Source organism: Zeugodacus cucurbitae, chromosome 2 (assembly GCF_028554725.1).
Source record: "Zeugodacus cucurbitae isolate PBARC_wt_2022May chromosome 2, idZeuCucr1.2, whole genome shotgun sequence".
NCBI classification, from domain to species: Eukaryota; Metazoa; Arthropoda; class Insecta; order Diptera; family Tephritidae; genus Zeugodacus; species Zeugodacus cucurbitae.
This window is the reverse complement of record NC_071667.1, coordinates 87635566-87654692: the sequence shown is the minus strand read 5'-3', so window position 1 is coordinate 87654692 and position 19127 is coordinate 87635566. Positions and strand designations below refer to the sequence as shown.

Here is a 19127-nt window from a genome sequence, read left to right as displayed (position 1 = left end):
AATTTTTCACTTTGACACGCTCCTGAGGAGCGGGTGCGTCCGGGTGGTGGCTCAAACGCTTTGGGCCACCTAGTAGGTTCCATTGGCTACCATTAGAGCCATTTGTGGCGAACCTAGCTTCACCAGGAGCGTGACAATCATATGAGTACCATAAAACCGATCTTTTCACTTTGACACGCTTGGACACGCTCCTGAGGAGCGGGTGCGTCCGGGTGGTGGCTCAAACGCTTTGGGGCACCTAGTAGGTTCCATTGGCTACCATTAGAGCCATTTGTGGCGAACCTAGCTTCACCAGGAGCGTGACAATCATATGAGTACCATAAAAACCAAATTTTTCACTTTGACACGCTCCTGAGGAGCGGGTGCGTCCGGGTGGTGGCTCAAACGCTTTGGGCCACCTAGTAGGTTCCATTGGCTACCATTAGAGCCATTTGTGGCGAACCTAGCTTCACCAGGAGCGTGACAATCATATGAGTACCATAAAACCGATCTTTTCACTTTGACACGCTTGGACACGCTCCTGAGGAGCGGGTGCGTCCGGGTGGTGGCTCAAACGCTTTGGGGCACCTAGTAGGTTCCATTGGCTACCATTAGAGCCATTTGTGGCGAACCTAGCTTCACCAGGAGCGTGACAATCATATGAGTACCATAAAAACCAAATTTTTCACTTTGACACGCTCCTGAGGAGCGGGTGCGTCCGGGTGGTGGCTCAAACGCTTTGGGCCACCTAGTAGGTTCCATTGGCTACCATTAGAGCCATTTGTGGCGAACCTAGCTTCACCAGGAGCGTGACAATCATATGAGTACCATAAAACCGATCTTTTCACTTTGACACGCTTGGACACGCTCCTGAGGAGCGGGTGCGTCCGGGTGGTGGCTCAAACGCTTTGGGGCACCTAGTAGGTTCCATTGGCTACCATTAGAGCCATTTGTGGCGAACCTAGCTTCACCAGGAGCGTGACAATCATATGAGTACCATAAAAACCAAATTTTTCACTTTGACACGCTCCTGAGGAGCGGGTGCGTCCGGGTGGTGGCTCAAACGCTTTGGGCCACCTAGTAGGTTCCATTGGCTACCATTAGAGCCATTTGTGGCGAACCTAGCTTCACCAGGAGCGTGACAATCATATGAGTACCATAAAACCGATCTTTTCACTTTGACACGCTTGGACACGCTCCTGAGGAGCGGGTGCGTCCGGGTGGTGGCTCAAACGCTTTGGGGCACCTAGTAGGTTCCATTGGCTACCATTAGAGCCATTTGTGGCGAACCTAGCTTCACCAGGAGCGTGACAATCATATGAGTACCATAAAAACCAAATTTTTCACTTTGACACGCTCCTGAGGAGCGGGTGCGTCCGGGTGGTGGCTCAAACGCTTTGGGCCACCTAGTAGGTTCCATTGGCTACCATTAGAGCCATTTGTGGCGAACCTAGCTTCACCAGGAGCGTGACAATCATATGAGTACCATAAAACCGATCTTTTCACTTTGACACGCTTGGACACGCTCCTGAGGAGCGGGTGCGTCCGGGTGGTGGCTCAAACGCTTTGGGGCACCTAGTAGGTTCCATTGGCTACCATTAGAGCCATTTGTGGCGAACCTAGCTTCACCAGGAGCGTGACAATCATATGAGTACCATAAAAACCAAATTTTTCACTTTGACACGCTCCTGAGGAGCGGGTGCGTCCGGGTGGTGGCTCAAACGCTTTGGGCCACCTAGTAGGTTCCATTGGCTACCATTAGAGCCATTTGTGGCGAACCTAGCTTCACCAGGAGCGTGACAATCATATGAGTACCATAAAACCGATCTTTTCACTTTGACACGCTTGGACACGCTCCTGAGGAGCGGGTGCGTCCGGGTGGTGGCTCAAACGCTTTGGGGCACCTAGTAGGTTCCATTGGCTACCATTAGAGCCATTTGTGGCGAACCTAGCTTCACCAGGAGCGTGACAATCATATGAGTACCATAAAAACCAAATTTTTCACTTTGACACGCTCCTGAGGAGCGGGTGCGTCCGGGTGGTGGCTCAAACGCTTTGGGCCACCTAGTAGGTTCCATTGGCTACCATTAGAGCCATTTGTGGCGAACCTAGCTTCACCAGGAGCGTGACAATCATATGAGTACCATAAAACCGATCTTTTCACTTTGACACGCTTGGACACGCTCCTGAGGAGCGGGTGCGTCCGGGTGGTGGCTCAAACGCTTTGGGGCACCTAGTAGGTTCCATTGGCTACCATTAGAGCCATTTGTGGCGAACCTAGCTTCACCAGGAGCGTGACAATCATATGAGTACCATAAAAACCAAATTTTTCACTTTGACACGCTCCTGAGGAGCGGGTGCGTCCGGGTGGTGGCTCAAACGCTTTGGGCCACCTAGTAGGTTCCATTGGCTACCATTAGAGCCATTTGTGGCGAACCTAGCTTCACCAGGAGCGTGACAATCATATGAGTACCATAAAACCGATCTTTTCACTTTGACACGCTTGGACACGCTCCTGAGGAGCGGGTGCGTCCGGGTGGTGGCTCAAACGCTTTGGGGCACCTAGTAGGTTCCATTGGCTACCATTAGAGCCATTTGTGGCGAACCTAGCTTCACCAGGAGCGTGACAATCATATGAGTACCATAAAAACCAAATTTTTCACTTTGACACGCTCCTGAGGAGCGGGTGCGTCCGGGTGGTGGCTCAAACGCTTTGGGCCACCTAGTAGGTTCCATTGGCTACCATTAGAGCCATTTGTGGCGAACCTAGCTTCACCAGGAGCGTGACAATCATATGAGTACCATAAAACCGATCTTTTCACTTTGACACGCTTGGACACGCTCCTGAGGAGCGGGTGCGTCCGGGTGGTGGCTCAAACGCTTTGGGGCACCTAGTAGGTTCCATTGGCTACCATTAGAGCCATTTGTGGCGAACCTAGCTTCACCAGGAGCGTGACAATCATATGAGTACCATAAAAACCAAATTTTTCACTTTGACACGCTCCTGAGGAGCGGGTGCGTCCGGGTGGACTGCTTCTCTACTGCAGTTCTTCATTACTATTACTTTTCTGCAGTAAAAACCTCCCCTTTACCCCCACCCACCTACTGTAGAGTTATTTTTATTGTTAATGTTTATTTTTGTTTGTTAGTATTATAGTTGTTTACTTACCTGTTCGTCCGTGCCTTAAAACTAATTTTCTAAGACTGCCTAATCCTGGATTCGAACTCGCTACCTTTAACCTATCAGTACTATGTCCTATCGTCTGAGCGAATCCAGGTAATGGTGGCAGCGGTTTGGAAACTCTTTAATATGTTACACTTCATATATTTTCTTTAACTTGTGGATGATTTGGTTTAAACCTCTGCTAAAGTGGGATGCGTTACAATTTTGACATATAGGGGGAAACGCAGATAGCAAAGACACTGTCTTGGGAGATATTTAAATGTGCTGGCAGTCAATGGTAAAGAACGTAGAAAAGAATGTAATGTCAAAGAACGTATAACAATATTATTATGTAATGTGGGATATCGACGGTTCGATGAATAGTTATTTCCTATTTCATATATTTTCTTTTACTTGTAGATAATTTGGTTTAAAACTCTGTGGTAGTGAGATAGGATTAGTTACAATGTTGACATATAGGGGGGGACGCAGATAGCAAAGACACAAACCAAAGAACGTATAATAATAATGCATTGGAAACAATGATACAAACAGACGAAAGTGATCTGAACAAAACACTGACAAAGGCGCGCGGTTTGCCCCTTTCGATATGGCGCAGATGGTAAGCACGAAGGAGTTAACGAAATGTGGTCCCGAGCATTTACGTTCGAATCCTGTAATGCTGAAACTTTTTAATAATCTTTTTTGTTAAAGGAATTTTGGCAGATCTACGTTGATATAGTAATTTTAATAGGATATTTTCTTTATTATAATAATTAAAATATTTCTAGAAAGCAATTGCTCATATGCAATTAATTATACGTTCTTTGTGTTCCTTTATAGTGTTCGTTTTAGATGTTCCGTAATGTCAAAGACCGGTTTAACACAGCTAACATTTGCATCTTCTTATTATTATACGTTCTTTGTAAAGGGGTCGTTTTTATACAAAGTAGTGTTGGTTATCAAATAAGATAGGTAGATAGGTTTTACTAAGTTCGCATTTTCAATATGTACATACATAAGTGCTCTTATTCTAAATTCACTTGAATTTGGATTCCAAAAGTTACACAATATTAATGTACTAATTTAGACCCATAAATTCATTTATAGCATTGCCGATGTTACATTTCCAGTATAGGTATAGATTTATTCTCTTCGAGTTTCTTTTGAATTTGTCAGTTTACTCCAATTATATTTATGACTTCGTTGCATTTAGATAGTACTCTTTTTATATGTAACTTCCAATTTGCCTCTTCCAACATTTCCACTATTTTTGTAGCTCCAGTACAAGATCTTATAAAAATCTGCGCGGTTTTCGCTTCGCTTCACACTTTTGCAGCACTTAAACGGAATAAAAGCATACTAATTTTATACTTGCTCTTAAGGCGGCAGTTGAAAGGTAGTTCTTCGATAGTAGTGAATGTGCATATATATTGCTGTGTATTATGTAATATAAATTTCTTGTGTTATAAAAAACATATCCTCGTTTAGTTATTATTTTGTGTTGAAGTGTCCAATATTTTATTATTTTCCTTTTTTATTCCATTTGAGTGATTTTCTGCTTAAACGTTGTACAAATAGCGTAGAAAACTTCATATAAGTGGAGTTAAAAAGTTAAATAATGTGAATATAGGCAAATGAATGGAAAAACAGGAAAGCGTAACCACTAGCCAACAGTGAGATTGTATCAAAATTAAGAATAAATAAACTCTCAAGAATATTTCGAACATATCGTATTAAGAATAATTTGAGTAGTGCAATAGTGCTAAACTTAGCGGCTAACTTGCCTATTGTTCAATAAACTACAGGATATACTTCTGTACACTATCAGAAAAAGTGAAAGTTTGTCTAACAAAGTGTTTCTGTAGTGATCGCAAAGGATAATCAAACCATTACTAAAAATGTGTCATCAATTATAGAATTACAATGGAACTTCTCTAACTCGAGTCAATATAATCCAAAAAAAAAACTTCGAATTAGAGAGACTTCGAGTTAAAGAATTTCCATTAAAATATAAAATTGTTCAAAAAGCTGTAAAATATAGATTTACCCACAGTTTTAGTTATTTAATTCGCAAAAAGTTATATTTAAATACATTAACTTTGTTTGTTGCAGTTTGCTATTGTTTGACTCTTGACTTCTGTATCCCATGCCTTTCTTACATGATTTTTGCAATCCATAAGTGTAATATTATATTTTTTGTTCGCATCCATACAATATAGAGAGACTCTTTTAAAAATCTGTCTCGATAGTAAAATTTTAGAAGTTCGAGTTGTGGAAGGAAATTTGTATGAAATTTGATTTCTAAACGCTATTGCCACTTCAAATGTTCGAGTTATGGAGATCTTCGAGTTATAGAAGTTCGATGGTTACTCAAACCGGATACAACTCAAACGAATGTTCCTAGCTACATATTTTACTGTTATTATATACATTATTTCTGAATTATTTAAGACAAAATTATTAAAAGGTCAATATTATTTATTTGCATGCGAGTACTCCAGTAGTCGCAGTGTTTCGCAGAGTGAATAAAAAACATTATATTATCTTTTTATATTATGAGCAGGTGTATACCGAAACAATTTTCTAAATTCATCAAATAACGTTAGCTGATTAAATGCTCATAATAAAAGCAGCAAACTAAAAATATTTTTAAACTGTAAATAGTTCATCACCAAATATATTGAAACACGCTACAGTGACGTTAACGGCTTATTTTCTGCGGTTGTGAAGCACTACAAGTCTAAAGGCCAGTAGACCATGAAGAAATGTTACTTAACTCAAGGTTAGGAAACTTGAAAGCTAGTTAGTTTTAATAGTAAGTTTCTTTGTTGCCATTCATATTAACTACCATATTTGCGGCACAGACGTAATGCTTACTGTAAATACATGTGCATATAATAATATAGATAAAAGAGTAAGGGCAAAGTCAGGCCCATTCCTTAATATTTCAGCTAACTTAAATTATAACTAGTCCTTAGTCTTCTTGAAGAAACTGACCTTATGCATATTTAAACCAATTTACTATGATAATTTAAAAAAAAAACATTGCTCTTGTTTCAAAAGGAAAAATGTAAACGAAATTAAGTTTCACAAGATTAGTGTCAGTATTGTCTAAGTTGTTTTTTTACGCAAAATAAATTTGATTATATGTACTTTTATATGTATGTATACGTGTATATGTATGTATGCAAACATTTTTATGTGCATATATGCTTGTACCATAGATTCCTGTACTTCCTTTCGCTATGTCAAGTTCTTAAATATTCATTAACTGCTATGTACCACTTGTTATTTGCTGTTTGCCATTTTAGTCCTGTAGGCCTATAGCATATGTCTTCAATTATACTATTACTTCGAAATATTTATTCAACTTGTTATAGGTATATAAGATATGTAGGTAACTAATTTGTTCTTCGATGTTTTTTTCTTTTATTGTGTTGAATTGCGCGCAAGTATTGAAAACAGGAGAAATACATAGAAATAATAATTTTAATTGCAATACATTTACAATAAATTAACATCAACATATATTTCTTATTTCTTTGCAGTTTTATCAACGAAGAGACAGTATACATACATACCTGACGGAGAATGTCCATACATATGTATGTGCATACATGCCAGTATACACCAGAAGTATACTCTGCAATGAATATACTAGTATTAAACAAATATTGATATGCCATCGCAACTCTCTTCTATTACTGAGCAGACTTTCCGAAGAACTGTTATACATTTGTTACTTGTCTGACATGTTCGATCTAGCCAAATTCTAGGTACAAATTGGTATTTTTCGTGACAGACGGTTTTAATGTTTAATGAAAGATACATACATATATACATATGTATATCTAGTATACACGTATATGACATGGTACTACTTAAGATTTGGTGGTTGTTACGAATTCAAATTTTTTACAGGCCATTTTGAATCAATATGAATTGCATTATATTTAGCAATAAAGCCTGTAAATTTATGTGAATATATTGTATGATTTAAATATACACATGCACATACATACACTTGTTATGTTCATTTTAATACTAAGTTTAATATAATAATATATTTAATATAAATAAGCGAGTACCATCTATCGTAGTGGCATCTTTAAGTTACGTAAAATTATAAAAATGCAGCCGATAAAGAAGTGGTCCGCTTTTCCAAGGAGTACTCGTTTCTATAAGCGAGTTTCACCACAGTTTAAAGTGTTAAATGAGAAAAATGGTGTTCATTTCTATGTTAGCAAATGTACGCTTACTGATTCGCTTATATACAATGCGTAAACGACTTTGCATATACATACATATGTATACTCGTATGCGCATTATTTTATATCAAATATAAACGAAATTTGCTAACATAGAAATGAACACAATTTTTTTCATTTAACACTGAAAACGCTCAATTCTCCTATTTTAGGGCCCGCTGATGTTAAACTGTGGTGAAACTCGCTTATAGAAACGAGTACCCCTTCGAAAAGTGGACCAGAGTGGACATTAGCCAACCGTGAACCTCCTCTATATTATATATTCTCTGGTATACGTTATAAGCAAATAGAGATAACATTAGATTATAATACGCTCTATTGATACCATGTAACCAAAGAGTATTCTTAATATTAATAAATGTTCTTAATATTATATTTACGTAGGCGGTACTCCTAACAGCAGTGACAATTGAGTCATCTACGGAAAGTACAGTTAGCAGTACAAGTATATCAATGCCCATTATAAACCGAGGCAATAAAATTTTAAAGAATCCAACAGTACCGAAATCTGCGTTGAGAGTTGATAATCAAAGCAACAGAGGCGGCGGGAAAAATGCAGAACTTTCAAAGCAATTACTTGTGGCATTGTCTTCCAAATCATATATTAGTAAGCCAAACTCAACAACTCCTACACCGGTTAAACTTACAAAACGTGCTGGCTCTGCTGCTGATATAAAACATAAAGTATGTAAGTTAATTTCTAATGAAGTTTCACAACTTTTTATTTAACGTTTTTTTTACAAATAAAGAAAATAAGTAAAGATAATTTAAATCGTACGGGAGATGTTGCAACACGTGGAAAACTCCGTCAAGAAGTGGTGAGACAGCTATAAATCTAAATTTATGATATTTTTATAACTTTTCTCTTTAATATAGGACCACATTGCCGACTCATCAGGACATATTCCATATCGAATAAGCCGCCCGCATCTTGGACTGTCAGGATACGAATCCACCGCAGTGAGTCACAGTTCAAATGATGGCAGTGACGACTACCACAATTTGTCCTATGAGTCCGATAAGTGGCTAAGTGATTACTGGGAACGAGACTACAATAAACAATTCCTTTTTAATAATACTCGAGTACACCGTAAGATTTCCCCAGCAATTGATATGTGCATAAGTAGGGTATATGTTTAGTTCTGCTTGACAGATATTGAGGCTGAGTGTCAGGATGACTACATGAAAATTCGCATTGGATTCAATGATACATTTAATGGACTAATATATTCAGCTGGCTATGCTTATGATCCCGATTGCATGTATATAAATAGTTCAGGTCGAGATTATTATGAATTTTTTATTCAGTTGAACCGTTGTGGAACTTTAGGAAAAAATGGATTTCATGAAGAAAAAAGAAAAAATCCTACCGTAATGACATCAAACAAATATACATATATAATTTTTATACCCAAATTTAGTTTTCTCACAGAACTTTATGTGGAATACTGTAACAGTACAATACAATCCCCATATCGAAGAAGAATTTGATGAACATTTTAAAGTCACCTGCGAATATGGCTATGATTTTTGGAAAACAGTGACATTTCCATTTTTAGATGTAGAGTAAGTTCGAAAGAAAAATAGTGTGCATATAGCGTTGTCAAATATTGGAATTTTAACTCAAATAGAGTAGCTACTGGCAACCCAGTGGTCTTTAGTCTAAGCCCACCAGAGTGTTATATGGAAATACAAAATGGGTACGGAATTGGAGGACCACGTGTCACTGGGCCTGTCCGGGTCGGTGATCCGCTTACATTGATAATTTACATGCGCAGCAAATACGGTTTGAATGATTAATATTTATATTATTTATTAGAGCATGTAATTAAACACAAAGTAATAAACGATATTTTGACAGATGGTTTCGATATTGTTGTCAACGATTGTTATGCTCATAACGGAGCTAACAAAAAGATTCAGCTTATTGATGAATACGGTTGCCCTGTGGATGATAAGCTTATTTCCAGATTTCGAGGCTCTTGGTCTGATTCGGGAATTTTCGAAACACAAGTGTATGCATATATGAAGACTTTTCGGTTTACAGGCTCACCAGCACTATATATAGAATGTGATGTACAAATGTGTCATGGCCGATGCCCAGTAAACAATTTTTTTTATATATATTATACCATGTAAAATATACGACATACATATATAATTAATTTTAGAGCCAACCATGTCACTGGCGTAATTTGAAAACTGTATCTAAACGTGATATATCGAATTCAACAACGCTCAACACCGCTTCTGAAGTAGAACAAATGCATTTATCACAAAATCCTAGAAATAAATTAGAAGATGATATAATGGCTGTCTCGAACGCAGATAAACAACATACTTCGTTATCGGAGAATTTGAATCTGTTTCAATCGTTGCGAGTACTACAAGAGGGTGAGTCCGATGGAGACTCACATTCTCGTCGGTTGGAACCTCTAATAAATCAAACATGTATGAAAACGACTACGTTTTCAGCGCTAACAATAACCTTTTCTGTAGTTATGTGCATACTCTCGGGCACATTAGTGGTAACTTGTGCTCGGCTAAAGAGACGCAGTAAAGATGCATCTTTACATGAAACATACATTACTCACAAAGGACAAATCGATTAATGTTCATTTAATTCACAAAATTAATGTTAAGTAAATATGTAAATACGAATATTTTCTTTAACATGATCATAGATAATTAAATGGAACATAACATGGACTAATGACTTCTAATCTCAAAAATATTTTCAGTATTAGTGGGGAAAAGTCGTTTAAGCGTTCGATTCCCTTTGTTTCAAATTTGTATAATAGTTTTGTTCACGTAACGGTTGTTTGCAACACCGTAAACTAAAAGAGTTAGATATATAGTTATATGTGTATGTCAAACTGTTCAAGTTGACGAGACCAGTTGAAATCCTGATGTCTGTCTGCCCGGCCATATATCTGTGTAAAGCGCTAACTTGAGTAAAAATTAAGATATTTTAATGAAATAATTGGTATTGAAAATAGGCGAAATCGGGCCATTCCCACGGCCACAAAATGGTGAAAACCGAAATTTCGACAGTCGTTAAATATACTACAACCAGTCGCACAGTTAAGGTAAAACAATTTATACTATTCCAACCTAAAACTAAATTTATTACACTTCAGGTTCACGAAGCTGTTGATGAACTCTCTTTGTCGTACAATTTAATTTTAAATTTTTTGCATACTATTTAGTAGTAATACAGTGATTAATTTGACATCAGCAGCAAATAAGTTTTTCTCTAACGATGTTTGACTTTCAGGATGTTAAAATTTCATTTCATACTTATATTTTTGTGCTGCGTTGAATGTGAAATTGTAATAAACTATTTTTCGTGGATAAAATCTTAGGATTAAGCATCCAATATTTCTGCAGCTGCAATTTGTTTAAGGGATTAAGCATCCAATATTAATAATCCAACAAGTATGCATAGTTGCAAAAATGTATGTATTCAATCCTAATTTATTGTTTTACCAACCATCTGTTGGATCAAGGTTCGATCCCCACTTCACGATACTAAAATTTCATTATCATACTTATGTATATTACATTTTTGTGCTGCGTTGAATGTGAAATTGTAATAAACTGTTTTTTCGTAGTTCAAATCTTAGGGATTAAGCATCCTATATTTTACAGCTCCGATATGTTAAAGTACGCATAGTTGCAAATGAAAGGATTTAATTTTATATTTATTGTTTGTAAAACCTACCCATATGTAAGATGGATCAAGGTTCGATCCCCACTTCGTTGAAATAAGTTATATAAAAATTTATATTTCAACAAAAACAGTTTTTTTTAATATATATTTAGTTTTATATACTGTAAAACGATTTATACGTTTTAGCATTCCGTTCTAACTATTTGAAATAAATCATTTGTATGTGGAACATATTATGTTCCATAAAAGCTCCTGTGTATGTATGCGGCAAGCAAAAAGCTTTTTTATGACATGAACATTTGCAAGCTAGTTATATGGTATGTTGGTTTAGTGATTCTGTAGTTTAGTTTGCGTTTCAATTGCAGAGTGAATAATTGTTTGGTGTCTGAATAATTTTTTCTGAGAACCCGATGACGGTAACCGGTGGTGACTATCCAACCGAAAACGGTAACTAAAAATATGGTGATATGTGATTGTCACTTATAAATACCTAAATTCGACCCGATTTCAGCAACGATGCGCATGGCTGTCTAAAAATTGTGTTAATGTTAGTTTAGAAAGGATATTTTGTATGTTGTGTTGTAGCAAGTAACAATTCAATATTTGCGTTGTCGTTGTTAATGTTGTGGGTGTTTTAATTTTTATTGACTAAAGGAATTCCACTGCTCCTAGGTGTACTACACCTTTTTACTGAAATGTGAAGTTCCAATTTAATCTGTAAAAAGAACCAAAGAAATTGTGAAAAAGATTTTTCAAGTTCAATGTCAAGGCCAGTTTGAGTGTGTCGCTGTTTGCGAAAATGTTTTTAAAAAATTAGTCATGTTCGTAATATAAATCATATTCCAGACCTGAATGTAGTGAAAAATATCGATAGTGTGTTAATGCATTAAGTTGTGTAGCTTTAAGTAAAATAATTCTAAAATCCTTATTAGCAAAATAACGACACATTTTTTCTGAAATAACTATTATGCCGTAAGTGTGTGGTGCTTTTTATTGTGACACTAAATTGCGATTTATAAATACTTAATTATACCCCGATGACAACAATAATGCGCATGACTTTCTAATTATTGCGAAAATGTCACTGTAGAAAGGATATTTTGTATTTCGTATTGTAAGAAGTAATAATAATTGAATATTCGCGATGTCGGTGTCTATTTATTTTTCCCTAATCACAATATTTAAATTGCTGAAGCAGTAACAATTGGCGCTCAACACATTACATTGGCTCATTTATAAAACGTTAAAAATGTAAAGAAATAATTTAATAAGTGAAAGTAAAAAGGTGCAGTTAAATTGTGCCAAAGATTAATACAGCTTTCAAAGTCAAGGTCAGGTTAAAGCCTAAGTAAAGAATTTTTTTTTAAATATGTCTAGTGCATTACATAAATCATATTCCAAGTATGTATCTGCATGCTTTATTATAAAGCATTAAAAAAATAATTATAGTATGTTGTTTTTGTTATATAGTGAGAATATATACAGTATCCGACAAAATTATGGATACCCCACCACTATTTTTTACTATTATTTGAATATTTCTTCCAAGAGTGCAACAAACAGAAAATTGCACATATTTTTGGAAATTACTAATAAGTTGAGTAATGAGCAAATTTGAATTAAAAAAATATTAAAGGCAGTCAAAAAGTTTGACAAAAAAATCTTCAGAGGCTCCAAATTAAGTACATCCAAGGCACCGTTAAGTTCGGAGGTGGAAATGTTTTAGTTTGGGATTATTGTAGCTAGAGTGGTTTTTCAAATCCGGTATTACAGTATACTCTCGAAAAGTAAATCGATTGGTATTTTGGGTAATTTACTTTTTCGAATAATTTATTTTTCCAAATATATACATAAATTATAAGTTTTTATAATATTAAATGCATTTTTAAACTTAAAAAATTCATTCATTTATTTGCTTCAATAAAATATATGGATTTACATGAAAAACATATTTACATTTACATACATACATATGTATTTACTATGAAGAGAAAAAATCTTGAATATTCTTTTTTTTTGTTTTTTTCTTTGCAGTATATTTTCTGACCATTTTTGTACGACAATTCAAAAAGTCTGACACCTGATTTGCATCGTTTTCATTTTTAAACCAGTGGATCAAGTAGGAGAGTTTATTTACTAAAAAGACGCGATAAACAAGAGAGTAAGTGTTTTTGCAAAATCGTAAAAAACGCTGCTTGCTTCGTTTCGAATTTTTTATCACACTCTCTGAAAAGTAAATTAAAAAATTTAATTGTGTGAAATTAAAAAATTTACTTTTTCGAGGTGCATGTGTAATCTTAAAGGTGATTAACTTTTCCGCGATTATTTACTTTCTGAGAATTTACTTTTCGAGAGTATAATGTATTTGAAGGCAAATGACCGGAGAGTCCTACGGAGTGTTGCTGAGTAAAAATTTGGAGCCCTCAGCACAAAAAGTGCTGACAAACATACAAGTCGGGTTAAGAAAGAATGTTTCGATCAAAAATCGATAGAGCTCCTACTATGGCCTGCCAAAACCTCTGACTTTAATCCTATTAAGCATTTATAGCAATATTTGAATGACAAGCTCGACCGATATTCTTGTCGTCCCAATAAATGAGACATTTTAGATAGATTGAAGGGCTCCTGGGAAAGCATACCACAATCACTTTTTCTGCACTTGGTAGACAGCGTATCTGCATGTAAATAACGCTAAAGGTGCCAACACTAAATATTGAAATTCTATTTAGAAGCTATCCTTATAATGTACAGGGTATCCATACTTTTGTCGTTGTTAAATATTTGTTTTTTTTTCAGATGATCGTGTGTTTTGCAACAAATATTTCAAATGTAAAATATTTAAATTTAATTGTTTTTCATGCAATATACCCATAAGAAAAAAATAAAAACAATCATAGGGTATACATAATTCTGTCGGACACTATATGTACATATGTACTAGCATATGTCAGCAATTCACATATATATTCACACGTTTATACAAGCGAATTCGATAATTTATGCAAGATCAGCAAGGCATTTTTCTGTTCGAAACAAATGAGATCTATACACTAGTATACATACGTTTTAAGCCGAATCCGAAGGAAATAGTACATTTGGTCAAAGCGTAAAATTATTGAATACTAATGTATCACAAGTACAAATAAATTAGTGTGAACGAATATGAATAAATCTTTGGGAGTACAGGTATGCAAATTTTAATAAACGCAAATAAGTGTGTATTTGTTAATTTATGTACTAAATGTCAGCTTGATGCATGTATATATATGTATATAGTATGTATTTTGTGGATACGCATACAGTTGATATAATTAAAGAAGTTTATAAGTACAATAACAATCAATAATATTAGTATATATGTAAGTATTTATTTTATGAACATTTCGAACATACATCTATTTATATAAAAAAATAATTCCACTTTTCGTTGTAATTTTATAACTTGAGAACGGGCTTACCTGTCCAAAAAAAAATTTAGTAGATGGTTTATGTGAAGTTTGCCAAAATTGGGCGAGGGGTTCTTCATTTATAATAAAAAAAAATTTTTGGATTGAATTAATAAGTGTGATATTAAAATAAAAACTTTCTTAATTCACTTTACCGGGCCTCTTGTATTATATATATTATATATAATATATATAACAGAATTGAATATGAGAAAATTTTAATTCTATTTGTCTTTTCCTGGTTTAAAGATGTTAAACGATTCACGGATAATCAAGATCCAACTGTTAGTACTATTTGTAAACTTTACCTAAATAAAATCAAAGCTGATAGACACGTTTGCTTTTATAATTACATCGAATATTACTACTACAACTACTGTCGATATAATAATAATGGGTCAACTCAAAAGCAGTCAATTCATGAAACACGTGTAGATAATTTATATAAATAAACTCAGCATTGGTAAGGGTAAACAAATAAAATAATGATACATATGTTCTTTACACTAATGCCAACGAATTTTACGGTTATACTAGCACACCCTAGTTCTTTATATATGCTAGTTATTGTCAGTAATTGTAAACAATAAAATAATAATAATTATTATTTTTGGAATCGAACTAATTTATCTATTTGCATATACATTAATATATGTATACATATACATGAAAATTTTAAGGTCAGCTGGTTTCTTGTTCATAAAATAAATACTCTTGCAACAAAAGTTGTTAAGAGAGTATTATAGTTTTGTTCACATAACTGTTGTTTGTAAGTCATAAAACTAAAAGAGTTAGATGTAGGGTTATATATCGGTTAGATGTCTGTCTGTCTGTCCGTCCGTGCAACAGAAAACTTGACCAAAAATTAAGATATCTTGACGAAACTTGGTACAAATGTTCCTTGGGACCGACATCTTAACTAAGCCATAAATAAAGCTATAAAATTTGGTATAAAGGATCACACTAGGAAGGGGCATATATGGATGTATTTTTTTTTAAATGGGCGTGGCTCCGCCCCTAAATAAGTTTTTTGTGAGTATCTCGCAAACCAATAAAGCTATATAAAACAAACTTTCTGCAGTCATTTCTCTTACGTACCCCATTACACATCATAAATATTGATATAATGGGATTATGGGCACGCTCACCTCCCATACAAAGGTTATGTTGAAAATTACTTAAAATGCTTTATTTTAGTAGTACCCAAGACACACATGTGGTAAAAAATACCATGATAAAAGTTTTATGGTATTGTGTTTAGTACATACTATGACGCAAATCGAATTGTTGTAAACTCAAATACCAGCTTTGTTTCACAGACATCAGATAATTCAAAAAAATTTAAAAAATAAATATTTACATATGTGTAATGGAGAAAGCAATTTTTAATGTTACAAAAAAATGGCAAACATATGTGTTTTCTGCACAGAAAAACGAAGTTGTTGAATTGTATCTTAAAAGCCCGTCACATACGGCCATTAAAATATGGCGATACATTACCCTGGCGTTTTGGAAAAAATGTGAAAAATTTCTTGTTATACTGCTATAGAACTTTGTTGCGAGAGTATAACAAGAAATTATAGTTTTGTTCACATAACGGTTGTTTGTGTCGCCTATATACATAAATGATCAGCATGACGAGTGGAGTTGAAATCCGGATGTCTGTCCGTCCGTCTGTAAGTTTTTTGTACATATCTTGTAAAACACTAAAGATATTATATATCAACCATCTTAGGTACTACCTTATACAGTCTAAAAATGAGGAAATCGGATTATAACCACGCCCACCTCCCATAATAAGTTATGTTGAAAACCACTAAAAATGCTTTAATAAAGCAAGGAAAAACACCAGAAAAGTTCATCATAAAGACGGTACAGAAGGGCTGCATTCAAATTGGTATACAAAATTTTAAATGGGCGTTGCTCCGCCCACTATGCGTCAAAAACTATATCTCCGAAACTACTTTACCAATTTCAGTGAAATTCGGTTTGTAATACTTTCCTTGCATCCCAATGTTGTGAAAATAGGCCCAATCGGTTCACAACCACGCCTATTTCCAATATTCCAGAACTTTGAAGTCGATCTGAATCGTTTACTTTACATATATACAGTAAAAAAAATTAAATAAATAAATTGTGAGAGTACACAATGTTCGGTTACAACCGAACTTAGCCCTTCCTTACTTGTTTTCAATTTTATTTATTTATTTTTAAAAAGTCATTTTGACAAAATATATTGAAAAGCTTTTGTATATAAGCCCTCTCCTAGGTTTCTTACATATTTTTATCTGTGTTTAGTGTTTACCACAAACAAATTGCTGATACTGTTACCAGAAAAATCAATGTAGTATTTCACTCACTTGGTAAAGTGCTGGTATTTGGTGATACACATCTGGTATTCGTACGTACTATAGTATTGTTACTACATGTGTGTCTCTGGTATAAGGAAAACACCAGAAGAAGGAGGCTTAAATTTCAGTATAAAGATAGTATAGAAGGGCTGTACTCTAATTGGTATACAAAATGGGTCAAAAACCATATCTCAGAAACTACTCGACCAATTTCAATGAAATTCGATTCGTAATATTTTCCTAGCATCCCAATGATATGTTATGGTCGGGTCATAACTTCACCTTGCTCCCACATACCAAATATTAGGGTTTCCAAGTTTCAATGGACTTTATACCATAGATATGCCGAATATATGTGTGTGTGTATGGGTCACATTGTGTGTTATATTAATAAAATTATTATGTTAAAATTATATTAATATATAAATAAATTGCGAGAGTATAAAAATTCGGTTACACCCGAACTTAGCCATACCTTTCTTGTTAAAATATATTTTAGTGAATAAAACGCGTTACCATACATATATGTAGCTGTGCAGAATAAATAAAATAAATTTATTTTTCAGTATTTTTTAATTAAGTAAAATTCATTAAAATGTAATGCTTTTGAAGTAATTTTTATGTGGTGATATATAATTTATGTATCTATACTTATAAATACAAAAATTAATTTAAGTTCTAATATTTATTTAAGTGTTATTTATTGGCAATTCCCCATACGTATATCATAAAAATAGTCACCACTGGATAACATGCCAGTGCAACTGTATATCTTTTTAAAACCTAAACCTCTTTTTAAAACCTAAAATAAACAAAAAATCATATAATAAGTAACTTGTATACGTGACCAAGCACAGAAAACATATGCAAACGCAGTAATTACAATACTATGTATGTACATTACAACACCAAAAGCAAAATAAAATGTGGAGCAGACAAATACCGCAAAATTAATTTAAGTAAGCATATTTTCAGATTTACAATATATAATAATTCACCTAAAACAATAAAATACCCTTGAGAAATAAGGGTAAAATAAAATGTTTATATTTAAAAAACAGCGAATATTTTTTATTGAAGAGACTGACGCTGGAAATTATTTACCGCTTATGAATGCGGCACCTTTTTATTATAAAGTGCTTTATCAAATAGGAAAAGTAAGAATTGCCAATTAATTTATTATATACTCAAAAGATTTTTATATTGTCACTAGTGGATTCAGATGTGCACTACTGTGCCTAAGGTTATATTGTAATAGCACTTTTTAGATATTCGCGCCTTTGTGGGCGTTGCAGTGGACATGGCCTATCTGCAATATTAACTTTTTCATAGTGCTAACGGGGCGAAAATTAGCTCCAGACAGTGTAGGGCCTTGAAGAGTTATAGTCTGATTTCGACAATTTTTAAATTATTAATGCCGGGGCTCAATGCAAAATTTGTGCAAAGTTTTATGCCGATATCTTCACTGGTGCTTAATTTATATATGGTAAACAAAACGAATTAGATGGATTTTAAAACTGTGTTATATGAGACGTAGGCGTGGTTATTAACCGATTATCGGTCGAGTGGTTCCTGAGATATGCGTTTTGATTTACAGCATACTTAGTGATATTCACAATAACCTTTATATGATAGGTATCCAAATTTATCCAAGGGCATGTGAACCGAGTTTCATTAAAATATCGCAATTTTACTTGCACCAGACGAATAGACGGATAGATTAGTAATATGAGGGCTATGGGATGATAGGAACCAATTTCAAGCAATATTTAGTAACAATCTACATTATATTTAAATGACATGTGCTTATACCATCATATACATCATCCTAATTTTTTCTCTTTACCTAGACAGTTATTGTACTTTTAGCAACACCAAGTTATATTATAATATGGGAGATAATATCAACTGTTTGTCGTGATATCTCAGTTGATAAACATAGTTATATATATATATTAGTTTGATGTAATTTGTAATATAATAAGCAAACATGGAATATAAGCTTTATACTACTTATTAAGTTTTCAACATAACATACATATATAAAATAAATCATTAGCAAAATATTTTCTTAACTAAGTTATTCATATTTATATGTTGAGTGACAAATGGAAAAAAAATATTTGCAAAGAAGTGGTAAATAACTATTAAATTGTTATCCATATTAAACGGTGAATTAAGGAGGACAGTGGAATGTAATCGACTTTCAACGAACAGGTTCGCCCTATCGAAAGCCAACTGCCC

General features: G+C 34.4%; 2 protein-coding genes across 5 annotated transcripts in view; both read left to right on the top strand.

The window, feature by feature from the left end:
• The first annotated feature begins 4246 nt into the window (after nucleotides 1-4246).
• Nucleotides 4247-10556, top strand: LOC105214264 (uncharacterized). Its single transcript, XM_054226367.1, has 10 exons — nucleotides 4247-4541; nucleotides 6694-6921; nucleotides 7798-8097; nucleotides 8163-8231; nucleotides 8290-8503; nucleotides 8567-8784; nucleotides 8846-8979; nucleotides 9045-9199; nucleotides 9275-9516; nucleotides 9585-10556. The coding sequence occupies exons 3-10, from the start codon at nucleotides 7867-7869 to the stop codon at nucleotides 10023-10025; spliced, it is 1704 nt and encodes a 567-aa protein (XP_054082342.1). The 5' UTR covers nucleotides 4247-4541; nucleotides 6694-6921; nucleotides 7798-7866; the 3' UTR covers nucleotides 10026-10556.
• Nucleotides 10557-11402: 846 nt separating this feature from the next.
• The window catches only part of LOC105214265 (octopamine receptor Oamb), a 29131-nt gene continuing 21406 nt past the window's right edge, over nucleotides 11403-19127 (top strand). For 2 of the 4 annotated variants that reach the window (XM_054226333.1, XM_054226345.1), the window contains exons 1-2: nucleotides 11403-11533; nucleotides 13121-13247. The gene's annotated coding sequence lies outside the window, so the exon portion shown is untranslated. Of the gene's footprint in view, nucleotides 11534-13120; nucleotides 13248-13882; nucleotides 14273-19127 lie in introns of all 4 variants that reach the window. The other 2 variants (XM_054226339.1, XM_011187592.3) reach the window with 2 other exon arrangements.

Excerpts from the sequence above, each read along its gene's own strand:
- LOC105214264 (XM_054226367.1), top strand. The coding sequence starts at position 7,867 with ATGCCCATTATAAACCGAGGCAATAAAATTTTAAAGAATCCAACAGTA. Across the intron at positions 8,232-8,289 it reads GAAAACTCCGTCAAGAAGTG|GACCACATTGCCGACTCATC; the intron begins GTGAGACAGCTA and ends TCTTTAATATAG. Across the intron at positions 8,785-8,845 it reads AAAAAAGAAAAAATCCTACC|AACTTTATGTGGAATACTGT; the intron begins GTAATGACATCA and ends GTTTTCTCACAG.